We start from the raw sequence: 16,982 nt of genomic DNA, 5'->3' as shown, positions 1-16,982 counted from the left end.
TGAAACGTATCATTGAATATTCGAAAAGGAGGAAAATTATCGTGGAAACGAAAAAAAAAAAAAAGTATGTTTTCTCTGTAACGATTTTTTCTTTTTTTTTTTTTTTATCACAATCGATTCGCACGAAACTTGAATGCTTTTTCTATTCGTTTTAACGATCATTTTTCCATCAACGTGAAATAATCAAATTTATTTACTACGAATAAATTGAACAATTTTCAATCGACTTGTACATTTAATTTCGCAAAATTGATATAATCAGATGAAATTTTTTAATCGTGTCGAGTTTCCGGTTTGATTTGCAATTTATGCAGGCGAACGTTACTCAAACAAGGTAATATAAATAATACAGATATATAAATGCAGTATAAATAAAAGGCAGGGAACGCGTAAAAAAGTTGAGTAGGAAAAAAAAAAAACAGAAAAAAGAAAAAATTAAAAGAAGCGAATCAGGGATAAAAGCGGAAGAAATACGCTTAGATGAATATCTCGACGGGATGTTGATGAATCAGCGTCGACTGCAGAACCTTTTTAATACTTTATGCACATCTGTGTGTGCGTGTGTGTGAAATACGTGTACGTATATCTTGCGTAATTTTCATTCGAGCTCAAAGACTGCAAGGCCAAGGCCCAGAAAACAACGACGATTGCTGCTCGTGAATGCGTGGGAACAATTAACCGTGCGAGTCGAGATTATCCATTGTTTACAGATAAATTTTTAATAACTTTAATCGATTCAACGCACTATGTTGTACTTAAGAGTAAAACAATAATAAAATAGCGACGAAGATCCTGTACTGATAAACATTTTCTAAATTGGTTTTCGCGTGATCGTGAGGGAGTAAAAAAAAAGGAAAAACTCCATTCGTCTGTACGATGTTTTGAAAAATCAAAGAAAAAGAAAGAAACAAACAAACTTCTCACGATATTATTATTCAAAATTCCCGGAGGCTGTTGCGGCAAAAGAACGCCGGAAACGTTGCACGTTGATGATTAGAGGAAGAAGAAGAAGAAGAAGGAGAAGAAGAAGAAGAAAGTTAAAAAAAACGACCCTTCGAGACATATACAAGATAAAATACATAGAAAGAGAGAAAGAGAGAGAAACCCGAAGCGAGATTCGAGAAAGCTCAGGTCGAATAAATGTTTCAACAATTGAGATGACAACGTTATCGTTAATTTAGCCGGTAAAAATCGCGGCTGACGTTGGGTTAGGTATACAAACAATCGCTGCGACATAGTTGCATCAACATCGCGGGTCTCGCTTGAGTGAAAGATAAAAAAAAAATAAGAATAAGAATAAGAGGACGAAGAAAAAGAAAAGAAAAAAAAAGAGTAAAAATTTTGAGAAGGGATCTCGAGGTTTCCTCCGCTCGTCTCTCTGCAACGCATGCTTAACGATATATTTGGTTAAAGGGAAGGAAAAACGAATGAACAAAATAACGATGATGGTAAAAAAAAAAAGAAAAAGGAAAATGAAAAAAAGGTAATGTGAAAACGGAAAAGAAAGAACGAAACACGCTCGACTTCACCTGTCCGACGATGTTGACGTAGGCGGGGCACGACACAAGACTCTTTTGTAGTCTGTCTACTGCTGATCAAACGTTTACTCAACGACACGAAAATATAAAAATCTCGAGACTGAGCTGTAACAAATCACATAATACGATCCTTGATACGACACCGCGGGAACTTGACTTTATTTATTTTTATTTACTTTTTACTTCTTTGTTCCGACAAAAGAAACACAATTTTTATTTCACCGTCAAGCACGATGCATATGTTAATATGTTAATAATTTTGTAAATGTGAAAAATGACGAGGAAGAAGCTTGCGGATTGAAAATTGCCTACATGGTGAAGTTCAGAGGAGATCGTAATAAAATAACCCGGATGAAAAATTGTTTCTTTTTTCTTCTTCATCTCCTTTTTCTCATTCTCTTCGTTTGAAGGGTTCAAAAATTATTGTTACCGAATCAATTTTACAAATCCACTGAATACGATACCTACGTATCGAGTTATATCCCTAAATATTTGACGATGCATGCTTGAAGTAGAAATTGAAAAAACGAGAAAAAAAAAAAAAAAAAACATTTATAAATATCTAGACGGAGAATTAATGAAACTAAAGTCAACTAAAAATTCTTCCGAAAAATTCAGGAATACCGAATATACCTACAATAGATTATAAATAGTAGAAAATCCGCATACTTGGAAATTTTGAAAATTTTTTAAATCGTGTTTCGCAGTAATTATAACAAGTTGTTCGGGAGTTGTCCGGAATAAAAAATCACATAACTCGCCAGGTGTATTAAATGCAGGCGCGTGTTAGAACCGGATACATGTATTAGTATGTATTACATACACGTGTATATATATATATATATATATATATATATATTAAAATTTATTTTTTATTTTTGAGAGTTAAAAAATTTTTATAACAAGTTGTTAATATTGTTTTTTGTTATAAAGAATTAATTGTTCGATAAAATTTCTTAGTATTTAGTAAAAACAAAATAAAAATTGTTACAAAAGATACCCAAAAATCATTTATGTGATATTTTTAACCTTTATATTTGTGTATTTGTGCTATTTGTGAGTCAAGTATTGAATTAATTGGCAAAAAAAAAAAAATAAAAAAATTTACAGCCTCAGGTTAACAGAATTAAAGTAATTTTGCATAAAAAATAATATAAATACGGCATATGATATTGTTTTGTAGTTTTATTGGAAGATATTTGAAATTTTTGATTAGTGTTATTTTTGATCGCTGATATCTTTGAAACGGTTGATCTGAGGAACTTTGATCTTCGAACGTTTTTCGTAGAGCGTGAAATTTCCTACAAATCTCTCTTTCCACATTGTTGTTACGATGAACCGTTCCAAAGTAATAAAAATTCTGAAATAAAAAAAGTTTTCCCGTGTTATTTAAATGGAAAATAAAGAGATTGATAGAGGCAAACCTTCCTATTGATATTAGGAGCTCATACTGACGCTAAAATTTTTGTTTTTAGTTATACTATCAATTTTTGGACATATATATATGTGTATATAAATATACACGTGTACATACCGGCTGCCTATAATACTATTTGGTATTCGATCGGAAGTGTGTCAGTGACATAACAGTACTTGGGCGTCGTAAAGAACGGTCCTTTTCTCCCAAGGCATGGGCGAGTTATTACGCGGGTGGGCGCAGAATCCTAGACTCATAGACTCGCGTATTATGCACAGCTAGGTCAGTGTCACTGACAAGTGTTTCACGACCAAACTGCGACTAAGGAATTTTACGAATGAGAAGAAACTGGGAGTTGGTGAAGATGTGAAAAAAATTTCAAGTTGAAAGGAACGTTAGTTTCGAGCAATTTCGTTTAACTGTGTATTATACGATTATGTGGCGAGTATCTTTAAGCTCAAGTCCCGATTTTGAAAAGTTCCGAAAGCGCCTAATTTCCAATTATTTGGCGACGAAACTCGAAGTAAAAAAAATCTAAAACATACACTGAGAAAAATTTTTAGTTCCGTTTACCGCTCGGTCCAAAAAACTATTTTCATTTTTTACCACAATCGACAAAATATAGTTCCAGGTAGATAATGAAAATTAGTTTTACAGCTGTTACCGGAAAGTCTGGTACGAAATGAGGAAAAAAAAAAAAGTTTAACGCAGAATGCAAATTTGCGAAACTTGATACGTTACAAGTTTCTGATACCCGTTTACTTTTTTATTATTGAACCGATACTCGATGTAACCCCAAAAAAGCGCCGTTCTGTTTCTTCTTATTCTACAGCTGACTGTGTAATTCGGAATCGGAAGGTGCTGAGGAATTCCGAGGTTCTAGCTGAATTCTAAGCTCTGATCGAACCTTCCATCGCATTCCATTCTCCAGCTGCAGCGCCGGTTACAATATTCTGGCGACCGCTTTTTCTCCGATCATTTTTACGTTCCACAAACTGGCCGTAAAACGTGAATTAAAAAAGTTCAAACAGACTTAAAAACGTAGCTCACGATATCAAACGTGAAGCTAATTTTGAAGCTCAAAAAGAACGGCGAAAAAGGGCATAGATATTTATTTACAAAATTCAAGCTTTCACTGAATATAGAAGAAAATAAAAAAAAATAAAATAAAATTATACATTCCACAATCATATTCGATATATGAAATTTTCAAGTTCTGTTTGTATATATTTGAAATAAAAACCTATATACTTCATCGACAAATTACGTGTTTGAGTATCATCATTATTTTTTTTTTTTTTTTTTTTAGTTTACGAGAAATGAGACAACGCGGCGTGCACGATATTAAACAATAATAACAACAACAACAACAATAATAGTAATAAAAACCAGAATAAAAATAAAAATGTTCGAATTAACACACATTCGAGTTTTATTTTTTTTTATTTCAACCTCGATACGTGTGAAACTAGTCTACCGGTTTATCGAAAGCAGACGACGCGCAAGAGCGCGAGCGTAACAAAGTGTAATAGTAATAGTGATAGCAATAGCGCAGTGCGAGGCAGCTATAAATAGAGAAAAGAGGTAAGAGGAGCAGGATAGGCTGGACAAGCTTAGGAGAGCCGGTACTGTGGGAACCGACGACCTCTTACGGAGTCGAAAGAAAGAAAGACACCGAGGTCGAAAAAAGTTGTATTGCCCGATCATCGTTCCTCGCTCTCGTTCGTGCTACACGTTCTCGACCGACGACGACGACGACGACGACGACGATACTGGTTAAATAAAAATGTAATACCGAGCTGTGTAATCCCCGCGATGTAAAAAGAAGAGCATCGATATAAAACGAATGGGGCAAGAAAAAAAAAATAAATAAAATAAATAAAAATTCGAATCGACAGGATATGACGTCAATTCCCCTCAAAGTTTGATTCTTCTCTTTTTTAATTTAATTAATAATAATTAAATCAAAACTCCAAAAAAAGAATTCCATCGGAATTGTATCTGTGTACCTGTGTGTATTTTTTTTCTCATTTTTTTTTTTTGTATACGATTTTTTTTTTTTCAATGAAATTAAACTTAACCGAGATTTACTCGATTACTTTAACGCGTATTCTACGCGCAAGATGAAATTAAAAGCGTAGCTCAATCAGAACTGCGAGAGATGATTTTTTTATTTTCTTTTTATTGTTATATGCAAATTTGAAAAACTAAGAATGATCGTTTCGTATATATATACATATATTATATTTCTATAAGTAAGGGTAAAAAACAACAACTAAGTTGCAAAACTTTTTCAACAAATCAACATCAAATTGTTCTGCTTTTCTAACTCTGTTTGTATAAAAACTATTGGTGAAAATAAATTTGGCCCGTAACTTTTGCTCGCAGCTGTATGTTGCAACATGTGACAAAATCGTATAATTAGTTTACAACGTGTTCTACGAAGAAGTAAATAAAACTTGTAAATTGAATGTCATTCTCCATTTTTTTTTTTTTTACAAACAACAAGGAAGTACGATTGCTTCCTACGATCACCTGACCAATTATCGAGTCATAACGAACAGCAACGAAGCGGCGAATGAATATAAATCGTGCATTTCTCAACTGATAAAAAAAAAAAGTAAAAAAAAAAATGATAAATGAAAGGAAAAAGTAATAAATAAAGCAAAGCTCTTCAGATTGATTTATCGATCGTACAAGATGGAAAAAAAAAAAAAAAACAAAAACGCGAACCAATATCTATAATAACATGGCAGTTAATCAATAAAAATCTGATTAAACGCTCTGAACATATATTCTACAACGTATGTATGAATCAATTTTGTCAACCATTCAAATTGTGTTGTCCACGTAGCGTATGATTAAAAGTCTGAAGCAAGAAATATGTGAAAAAAAAATATTACGAGTTGGCCAATTGACTTGGTGTGTTTGCAGGAAAAACTAGCGATTCGTATACTTGTGTTTAATTGTAAGAGATCAAATATATATATATATAGGCATGTAATGTTTTTTTCGTCTAGAGATGGGCATCGCACAATGCGATTCACAGTTAAGTTAGGTTCAACGTACCAACTTTTGTTACACTATATCAATAGCGTGAATGTGTCTGTGCTCTGAATTATATATATATATATATATATATATATACACATGTAATACCAACTGCACATACGTTTAGTTGCAATGAGAGATAATAGCGGGAGTTTAATCGAGAATCGTGAGCTCGTTTCAACAAATGCGTTACAATGTACGAGTAGAATTTTGTTTTCTTCGATTCCTCCTCGATGTAACTATTTTTTCTTAATTTGCGTCTGATCGTATTTTAAAAAACACTGGAATAAAAAATTCCCTGACGAATTTAATTGGATTTGGGATAAAAAAAATAATTGATTCCGATAAAATCGATTATTTTTTCTCACAATAGGTTTCAATTTATGCGATTAAAGTATGAAGTACTCTGAACATATAAAAAAAAATTCCCACCAAAGCCTAGCTCTTAATTTTAATTTTAAGTACTCGCTAAATGAATTTGAAATTTTCCCATTTAATTAACACGTAAAAATAATTGTTTTTTTTTTTTTTTTGTCAATTATCTACAGCATCGCGAGTTTTCGTACCATTTAATTGACCATGGCCGGAAGTTTTAGAGGGATCCTTCCTCTTTAAAAGATCCTCTTTAGAAGTATACATATAATATTCAAGTCCAGATTATACGCATATTATTACAACTACTGTAATAATCCTCGGCGTTTTATAGCTGCCACACGTCGATTATAAATATCATATCCGTATGAATATGTATGTATAATAATTTCCACACGCAAATTCTTAACAGCGTCTTCGTCGGAGATCGACGTGTCCGATAGTACGTTATAAGTAATGCGTTATACGTAAATCTTATACATATACCTATTACATACGTGTATATATATATATGATGCCAAGCCGTGAAAGAAACAGCCGGAATTTGTATAGCTTAGGTATGCACAATGTGTGGGTATAGGTTAATATGTGTACGTATATTTACCAATAGCGCATTAGCATCGTCATACGTGTTTCCGGTATACGCCTTATTCGTTAGATACGAACGACGATTTTATCCTCGCTGATTCTGGGTTATACAAGTCAAATTTTCGCGCTCTTCCACGTAACCAATTAAAGGTAATGAAAATAGTCTTGTTAGATTTTGAAGTTTAAAAAAAAAGAAAAAATCATAATTAATAATAAAGTCGAATATATAAAAAAATTGATATTTTTCGTGATTCTTTTACGTTCGTACGAACTTTCTCGTATCAAATACCAAACGTAATTTCCCATCGTGCTCTCATTATACTTTCTCTGATAAATTCGTTCAATATCCATCGCATTTTCGTTAAAACGTTTTCCTTGTTTTTTTTTTTTAAATAGGCACCGATATTAGCTATCAACCAAATACTTCAAAAACTTGTTTATAAACGTTAAGAAAAAAAGACAACGGCAAACTTTATAAGTAGCGATTATGAAGATTTTCGTTATTATTCGATGTATACAAAATCAAAATTTATTCATTCAAATATAAACTCAATAAAACAAAAAATATATATATATGTATGTGTGTGTTACACCATTTGTATAATACTTCAATTTTATTTGATCAAAATGAAAATTTTTATAAATTTTCTTCACAGTTGTAAAAGCAAAAAAAAAAAAAATAAATAAATGAACAATAGTAGGAAAAAGAAAAAAAAAAGAATAAAAACGAAACTTGATATCGAACGGATGATATTTTCTCGTTATAATTCACGATCGTATCCATAATTCGCGTCGTCTAACATTTTATTTATCGTGGTAAATGTTAAATATTCATACGCGATACGCGCTTTGTGCGATCTCGTTAATTTGACAAGGACGGTGTTACACGCTGCGACGACCTTGTGAGATCTTTGACCTCAAATGCAGGGACTCTTTGCAATGCTTCGCTGCCTTGTGCTGCACATCTTCGACTCGCGGCGGTAAACCGAAGGACTCGCCCAGCATCCCATAGGTAATGGACCACCTCGATATAACGCGTAACGCGACAGTCTCGAAATTTGACGACAATTGGTTTTTCATGTTTACGCGATTAAGATCGATTTTTCACGATTTTACAAACGTTCCTTCATTCTTTGCTTCAATTTTTTTTTTTCTTTTATTTACAGAAAGAATCTCGATCAGATTTTGTCCGGCCATTGGATGGTGCGTTTTTTTTTTTTTTTTAACCTAGAAAAATTCAATGAGAACTAGACAGATCGATGTTAAATCATTGATATGTAATATTCTTGAGTTTTTCTGTATTATTTGTGCAAAAATAAAAATGTTTGAACGGACGATAAGCATTGGAAGAGAGAGAGAGAGAGAGAGAGAGAAAAAAAAAAAAACACAACAACCGCTTGATTTCGAGTGATTTAAAAAGTGTAATTTGAAACGGAACTATCTATATTATATGTATTTAATAAACGACAATTATACAAAAAAAGAAGTACAAATTTGTGTGAGGATAATTCGAAATGATGAATGAAACGTCTTCTCGTAACAATGAATCTCCTCAACGATCCGACACCGAGATCTTGTATATAATATACGTAATTCGTGACTGCGGCGTCGTCAGGATCAGCAGCGCATCAGGAACGCAATGCGTCGTGAGTTATTTTAAAGAGGAAATAACAACTCGCGAGCGGCGGCGTTTTTCTTTTGCCAACAATTCTGAAACCGTCGTCGAGACAAGAACGCGATGTATAAATTCAACTCTTCGGTTTTGCCCCGCGTTTGCGCGAAAAAAAAAAAAAAAAAAAAAAAATTGATCATTCGAATTGCAATGCGCCGGCATGCGATTCACCGCGAAATGCAACCGCTGCTGCAAGAACGAGATTACGAGGCTTCCGAGCTTGAGTCAAGGTGGGATATTTACCACCTGAGAAAACTCGCTGCGCCGTGTTCTCGTCAAGCCCGCGAATGCAAGCAAGGTCGTCGATTCCGCGACACAGTTCTATATTATACGTCATTTTCATACATACGGTAGAACCTCTTGCAAGATATATTAAAAATTCTCTAACAATAGGGAAAACATCTTTGTCCATTTCTTAGAGAAGTGGGTGCGATAAAAGAAATCAATTTATTATCGTCCGGTTGAAAATTTGACGTATAAAAGAATTGTTTTTTTTTTTTTATTTTATTTTATTTGTTTTACCCAGTTCAAAAATTTCAATGTTTCTTTTCTCCAAATCGTTTGCTTGGCACATCCGGTCGCAATGTTTTTTTTCGAAACAAAATAGTTTTCTTGAAAAAAAAAAAAGAAACAAAACCTTGGAAAAATAGGCTGTATAAAATAGATTGAAGTAGAATTATAACGAAAGGTTCTACTGTATAATATCAGATGTATGCACATAAAATTATATAACTCACGATCAGACATAAAGAGATGCAAGCCACGTATTCGTACAACGCATAAATTATTTATCACCATCGTCAGCGCGGGTGTATTTTCTTATGTACATTACTATGCGGTAATTAATAATCAGCATCGTATATAAACGCTGCTCCGCTCGTAGATCAATCACGTAATCATTACTCACACGCTCGATTTTATCCGACGATTTTTCATTTCCATTTTATTTTCCCATGCATTGACTTCCTTGCAAAACAAATGGAAACAAATCAGAATCGATCGATTTAAATGTGAAAGAAGTTTGAAAAACAATAAAAAAAAAAAATATATATATAAAAGAAAACTTTTGCGGTTAATTTTTATTTTAAAAATCTGCACTCACGGGGAAATCTGGAAGGAGAAAAAGAAGCAAACTTCGCGGTATGTCGGGTTGCCTACCACCCAGGAGACCAAATATCGATAAAACAGCTACCTACAGAACCACCATCACTTTATTAACGCGACTCCGGAATGTAATCGCTGAACGCTTCAGCACAAGTTATAAACAACGAAACAACTGTTTGGCAAAATCCACGAAACTTGCAAAACTTTAAACGCGTTATCTACCGATAACTCGGTAATTGGGTTTTACCGATATTTGTTCCCCCGAGAGACAGGCAATCCAAGATACCGTGGCGTTTACTTGGAAACACCCGGTATAACGAAGATGAAGAGCTGATCTATCGAGGAAGAGGAGGAGGATGATTTTTCAGTTTTTACAAGAGCATGTTCTAGCTGTTACCACGCTTTACGATCCGCGCAGACATAGTTAGTCGGACATGCACGGCGTCGCGTTCTAAGTGCCCGTTCGTTATAGGTACAATAAACCTTAGAACGTGAGACGCTACGTTTAGGTGTGCAAAAAGGCCCTTTTTTTCGCAACGCGTGGTAAAACTTTGCGAGTAACTAGCAAGTAAAAGGGGGAGGAAGAAACGGGAGAAAAAACGACGAGGACGATTCGAGCGGAAGGGGAAAAAGATAAAATTGAGGATGGTTACACTTCGCGTCATACGGAAATTGTTGTTATTTACTCATGCGATGTACACTATAAAACACGGCTCAATATAATTCGGACGTATCTGGGAACGATTGAACGACTCGAGAATTTATTCCCTTCGTCTATGTAATACACAATTTTCCACAACTGTGTAACAGTAGTCGGTTTTTACCAACTCAAAATATAAAACACTCTACTTAAGAGATGCGAATTACTTTACCGATGATCGACGATTTTATCAAACATGTCGTTTAATTATTTCATCAGTCGTCGTAGATTACTATTATTATTACTTTATTACAACTTTATTGCACAAATTTATTTCTCCAAATAAGTGTAATACTGAATATAAGTTATACCTGTAGTTTTTTTTTTTTTTTTTATTTTTTTTTTCGTTTCTAGCGAATTATACAAATCTCTGATTAATTATTTATTATTTATTTGTATATTAAAAATCTTTCAACGATGTGTGAAAATTTACAAAAATTAATTCAACCGCTGAAACAATACTCGTTGTCAATAGAGTTCATTTGCCGTGTTTTAGGGCCGTTTGTGGATTTCATGCGCAAAACAAAACGGAGCGTTTTACAAAGCGTGTGAGAGCACGAATACGACGGCCGCGAAAAAAAGGGTGTCAAGTAGAATTCCGTTACGGCGAAGACACGTAAGCGCTATGCGCCGCATATAGGTAGTAAGGTTGTGTACAATAAACGTGCTATGAAACCTGTATAAGGCTATATCAGAGGAGAATTGGTTCATGTATCTAGGATAGATACGGTACCTATAAGAGCGTCCTTGCGGTCGCATACATAAATATATACATGTATATATATACACATACATACACACGCATGTGCCTATGATGACCTGTGCCAGATATCGATAATCCTTTGTACGTGTAATTGCAACGTTAAAAGGTCAGGAAAACTCGGTAGAGTAGAAGTCAATCGGAATAATGGAAAAAAAAAAAAAAAAATAATATATTACCCGGCATTCCCGCAGCTTTTATAGACAACATGGCGTCGCGCCGGATGGTCAGCTGATCGTTTCGGGCGAGTTACGCGAGTGTCGAAGCACGGAATAACGCGCGCAAGCTTTTAACCTCTCGTTTTTTGCCATGTTGAATTGACAGAAGGTCAAGGGTAGCGAGACAAAATCAATTAATTTTATAATTATTCAAATACGATGAGGTTCAACGTTCGATACATTGAATTTGAATAAATGTATCGACGGATAGGTAAATCTTACACGATTTTAATTGTAAAATAAAAACAAAGAAACAAATCTGCGCTAGGTTTAATTAATGTTGCGCGCGTTTTGTTTTATTCTAGTTTGATACAATACGCAAATTGATAGATGAACGAATGAAGGAATGTGTATGAGTGTAGATTTTTGCATAATGATTTCGTCACGGATTATATCCGGCATCGATCATGCGTCGATATATTGAATAATATAATTCAAGTCACGAACGCGGATATATAATGCATTGAAAGAAAAGCGTTTTGGATTGCTATTGAGGAAGCTTGATGCAAGGATTTGGCGTCTGAACATTTTTAATCGCGACCATGAACTGCCTAAGTTGACTCACAATCAGACAGTCTCGAGTATAGGATGCAGGTGACGTTTTATCGCTGCACGGTCAAACATACTAATGACCGACAAATTGACAGGCGATGACAGGTCGTTGGTCACGAATGTAAAAAAAAATTTAATAAATTCTTTTCATATATATCCACGTTATTATTATATTATTCAAATTTTTCACTTTGTATTTTCTGAACAGAAGTTTCATTTCGTTTTTTTTTTTTCGTCCTTCTTTTGTACCATCGGTAAAAAAAATCGTCTCTCCGACTCTCGGAAAAAGACTTTTGCGATGACGGAATATTTTTTTTTCTATCTTTTTCACAATCGGCGAATGCAGGAATATAGAAGAAACTGAAAATTAAGAAATCAACGCTCATTGAGTCTAACGGATGAATCTAACGGGAAAACGACTGAAATTTAAAGGAGAAGAAAAAAAAAAAATTGTTCCACTAATTGCCGCACCGTTCATGCATGGTAGATAATTTATTTGCGCGACAAATATTCAAATTAATCAAAACACGACGCGCGCTTAGCGCGTGCGTAGACGGTAATAAAATTACGCAATTACTGGTATAAAAACCGTACTTATTACCAGCTGTTTTCTTTTTTTCTTTTTTACGCAACCTTCTTGAAATAATTTCACACGTACAAAGAAAGCAATCGAATTCACGATCGGACTGCACGATATTTTGTTGATGGGGAAAAATAAAAATAAAATAGCATTCATCTCAAGTGTTTTTCTTTTTATATTAGGGATGTAAAAATCGACTGTACATTAATCGACTTTTTTTCAATAACCAAGGAATATACATTTTTCTTCAATTTATTCGTCATTATTTTATTTGTTTTAAATTTTATATTCTTACCAACTCGGAGTGCCTAAACTTTTGTATACACACCCGTCATTTTTTCCGCTCATTCTTCGTTAGCATTGACAGTGGAAAAAATACGCGAGGAATTCAGAATAACTCGAACAATACGAATGAGTGGTTTAAAAGTTTTTGGAAAAAAAAAAAATAAACAAAGAATGGCAAAATAGAAGAAAGTAAAGACAAAATGGATAAATATTAAATTCAAAAATTGAAGAATTAAACATTCGGTATAAATTGAAAAGAGTAAAAATATATAATGAAATATATATATATATATATATATATATATTGAGTAACAAAAATAATAAATCAAAAATCATTCTTACAAATGTCGGAGTAATAAACTAAGCAATTGAATAATTTACATTTGATACTGCAATGGATAAAACAAATAAAAAAATAAATAAATAAAAATTAAAAAAATAAAGTCGCATGAAATAAATAAGTGAATTGTATCAAAAAATAATTATAACCGACAGCTTTTTCAAGACCGAGATGTATGATGAAAGATTTAATACGATAATAAATTACGAAATGAATATGAATTAGAAGTACACGTCACGAACTTGAGATTTATTCTGCGTATGGAAACATGCGCGTACGCCATTTTTTTTTTTTTTTTTAAACTTTTCTTTCTTTTCTCAACTCTGTCAACAATTAAGATTTTCATTTTCGGTTATCAGTTTCTTTTTTTTTTCGTCTCGTCGTAGTGTTGGCACTTTTCTCATGTATATTTTATTCGGTCAATTTTAATCGTTCCTCGTTCATTGTAATCCTAGGCTTTCATTTATCGGTATAATATTCAAATATTGTAATCCCCCCCCCCCCAAAGTTTTTTTTTGCTTATTTTTTTTACTATAAAAAAATTATCTTCAAATCAATTTTACAACAACTTTTTACTCTTTAAATGTATATAATAATAGGCAAATAAAAACATAGGTGAAAAAGCCAAAATATACTATAATAATTTACCGATCGAATTAGATAAAAATCTTGTTTTTTATTTTAACATACCGTTGCACAGCTATAATTTGTCAAATATTTATATATATATATATATATATATATATAGGTACCGCTTGTTTTGCAAGTTATTACAATGTAATAGTTTACAACATATGCGGCGAAACTAGATAATACGATGAACAAAATTACACACCGTGTATGCGTACGTGTAAGCTACGTGTGATACGGAATGAGTTTCTAACGGTAAATCGTTGATAGAGATAATATCTGAGTAGCGAGCAGCATCCGCAGCTGCGCTGGAAGAGGAGGTGTAAACAAGGAAGAAGAAGAAACTACAGGTTCCTTTTTTTTATATATTTTTTTTCTCCTTTCTCTCCTTTACACTCTTTTTATTTACTTAATTTTATTTATCCTCATCGCGTTATCTCGCCAGGTTTTTGAACCTTCGTTTCTCTCATTAAAGTTTACATTCGTTTTCCCCATCTCAAGCACGAATTACGTTTCAATGGCAGAATATTTCGTCACGTAAGTTACAGGAATCAATAATTCAACTGATCGACGTTCAAACGATACATATAATCGATTGTGATAACGTATCGGTGATAAAATTCTTCGCCGGCGTGAAATTCGTATGTTGTGAAGTCAGTGTACAAGAATTTTTGAGAGAAAAAAAAAAAAACAAACAAACAAACAAGATTTATAAAACTTGTTTTGAAGTTATAAAACTTTTTCAAAACATATAACGAATTTCTGACTATTGAAAGAACGGAAAATGTTTCAAGTTTTGTTAAAAGCGAACGAACTTTCTGAAAATCGGGAAATTGTAACGATAACGTTTGAAAAATAAAAAAAAAATAAAAAAATAAATATAAAATTGGAAAAATTAGTTGAACGAAGAAGGAATTTTAGCGAAGAAAAACAAACCTGCAAAATTATTTACTTCATGCGTTGAATTAAAATTCCTGAAAACTATTATAGACCCAAATTCAAGCTTCCACATAGCCAAATTATGACGATTTGCTTATGACAAATTTTTATCCCCACCGTTAAGTCGGATAGATAAAAACATATTGCACATTATAGGCGTAAAAGTACTGAAATTTCAAATTCATTGAGAATTGTGAAACGGCTCCTTATATCCGATCCTCCGTTACAAGCGGAACTGTTTTAAACTCGATGTGCGAATGGCTGCGGTTAGTTTATTATTACATTTTACACATATTACATATTGTTATTATTAGTTTTTTGCAGTTATTTCATGTACACCACATCCATCGCGTCAACATATTGCAGTGCGAATTCTGTCTGAGCTCGTTTTTGCTCACATCTGTGCGTTTTCACATCTAAAATTATTGAAAATTTGCGTAAAAAAAAAGTCGAACACAGTGTCAAAAAGAATTCCCAACCAATCAATCACGATTAACGAAAGACTTGACTGTAGATTTTTACTTGATCGTTCGAAAATGTTTGTTATACACATTTTAAGTGTCGATTATTTGAAATTTTAACAATATTCTGACAATTGGAAATCACGTATCAGTTTTTAATGCGATAAACTGATAGCTGATAATACAAACATTTATTTTTTTTTGACGAAACGCAAATTAGAACAGAATGAAAACAATCGTTTCGTTGATTAAAATAATATTATAATTCGATAAAATACGTACAATAGGGCGTATAATTATAATTATAATCAGCATAACTGTATTTTCTTTTTTTTTTTTTAATTCTTCTCACGTTTTTTCGTTACAGAGCGAATATTACCTGCCGCCAAGATCAGCTTGGTACAGAGTGCCGCCCCACGTTAATAAAAACGGTAAAAACACAACAAAATGGAAAATCGGTAGCGCCGTGCTAATCATTTCTGCTATGCTCGTGCTAATTGCCGTTTTAGCCGTTGCTGGTTTGGCTTTATGGATGGGTGGTGAGTGAAATTTATAAAATTTTTAGCATCTCATTCATCGTACGAAAAACATTTTTGCATAGAATTTTTTTCCAACTTCTTTTTGACGGTCAAGATCGCGATTTATTCGTCCTTTTTTTTTTTTTTTTAAAAGTTACTAACCAGATCTAGAAAACCAACTGACCAGAAAATATAATTAATTAATTTTGTTCATTCGTTTCAATCTGTTACAGCTCTCAGGAATGACCCTAAAAATGGTGAGAACAGCTTTAAAATATTTGAATCGAATTTATGTAATGCATATTATCGCGAAGAATAATTCGTGATTGTGAATAGAAATTTTCAAAAACTTAGAATAGCCAGTAAAATCTCGAACGCCTTTACCAAACTGGTAAAGTTTTGTTAAATGAATTGAACTTTTATGTCATTTCATTTATTTATTTATTTTTTTTATTTTTAATTATTTAAAAAACATTGTTGATAATAAAAAAAATTTTTTAATGCATATCGATCATATTTTTCCGTAGCTGTAACAGGATTCGCGTGCAGCTTTCGAGTTTCGAGCGGAGAGCGTTACTATCCGATGTTGAAGCTGAACACGAGTATGGCATTCCGTGAAAAGGAGCGGAAGTACAAAAATATAGTAAGTGAAAAGTCGCTTAAAAAAAAGTGTCGCTTAGTTTTTAGTCTTTTACTGTAACATGTTAAAAAAGAAATGAAATCGGAGAGATCGATCTGGGATACCTTTTTTGTTGGAATCGTACGAAACAGAAAAAAAAAAACCTTCAACGCGTTTTACAATTTTTAGTATCTCCGATTTGCGATACGAGTGAAAAAATAGAGAAACTTTCCATTCCATACAGTTCGAGCTGCTGTTCAGAAGAAGCGTGTTAGCCCCTGCGTACAAACAAACGTTTATCGACAAATTTGAAAACGGCACGCTCAAGGTATTCTTCAGAGTTTATCTAGACCGCAGGAAGCTACCCAAATCCATTAGCAACGTTGAAGATACCATTGCCGATATACTGGCGAAAGAAACTTACTCGACGTCATCCTTGTTCAAGGACATGGAATTAGACTTGGCGAGCATCTCAGTTAAAAGTAAGTCGCATTTTTTGCAATTTAAAAAATGAGAACAAACATTCGGTAGTTAATTATGAAAAGATATCCAGAATTCCAAAATGAAATGAAGTTTAAAATTCATTTCAGAGTAAAGTCTGTACAGTGGAATCGATCGTATATATATTACAGAAAAAA

General features: G+C 33.1%; 1 protein-coding gene and 1 long non-coding RNA gene across 5 annotated transcripts in view; one reads left to right on the top strand and one right to left on the bottom strand.

Moving 5' to 3' along the window:
* The window catches only part of LOC124214909 (uncharacterized), a 30,248-nt gene that overhangs the window by 1,158 nt on the left and 12,108 nt on the right, over positions 1-16,982 (top strand). For all 4 annotated transcript variants that reach the window (XM_069134611.1, XM_069134610.1, XM_046617660.2 and 1 more), the window contains 4 exons: positions 15,575-15,746; positions 15,959-15,982; positions 16,253-16,368; positions 16,589-16,826. In XM_069134611.1, coding sequence (XP_068990712.1) covers positions 15,575-15,746; positions 15,959-15,982; positions 16,253-16,368; positions 16,589-16,826 — 550 coding nt within the window. The remainder of the gene's footprint in view (positions 1-15,574; positions 15,747-15,958; positions 15,983-16,252; positions 16,369-16,588; positions 16,827-16,982) is intronic.
* LOC124214919 (uncharacterized) overlaps positions 1-16,982 on the bottom strand; it is a 67,143-nt gene that overhangs the window by 44,271 nt on the left and 5,890 nt on the right. The window lies entirely within an intron of this gene.

The sequence above is a fragment of the Neodiprion pinetum genome, chromosome 3, assembly GCF_021155775.2.
Source record: "Neodiprion pinetum isolate iyNeoPine1 chromosome 3, iyNeoPine1.2, whole genome shotgun sequence".
Taxonomy (NCBI): Eukaryota; Metazoa; Arthropoda; class Insecta; order Hymenoptera; family Diprionidae; genus Neodiprion; species Neodiprion pinetum.
This window is presented reverse-complemented; position numbering and strand designations above follow the sequence as displayed.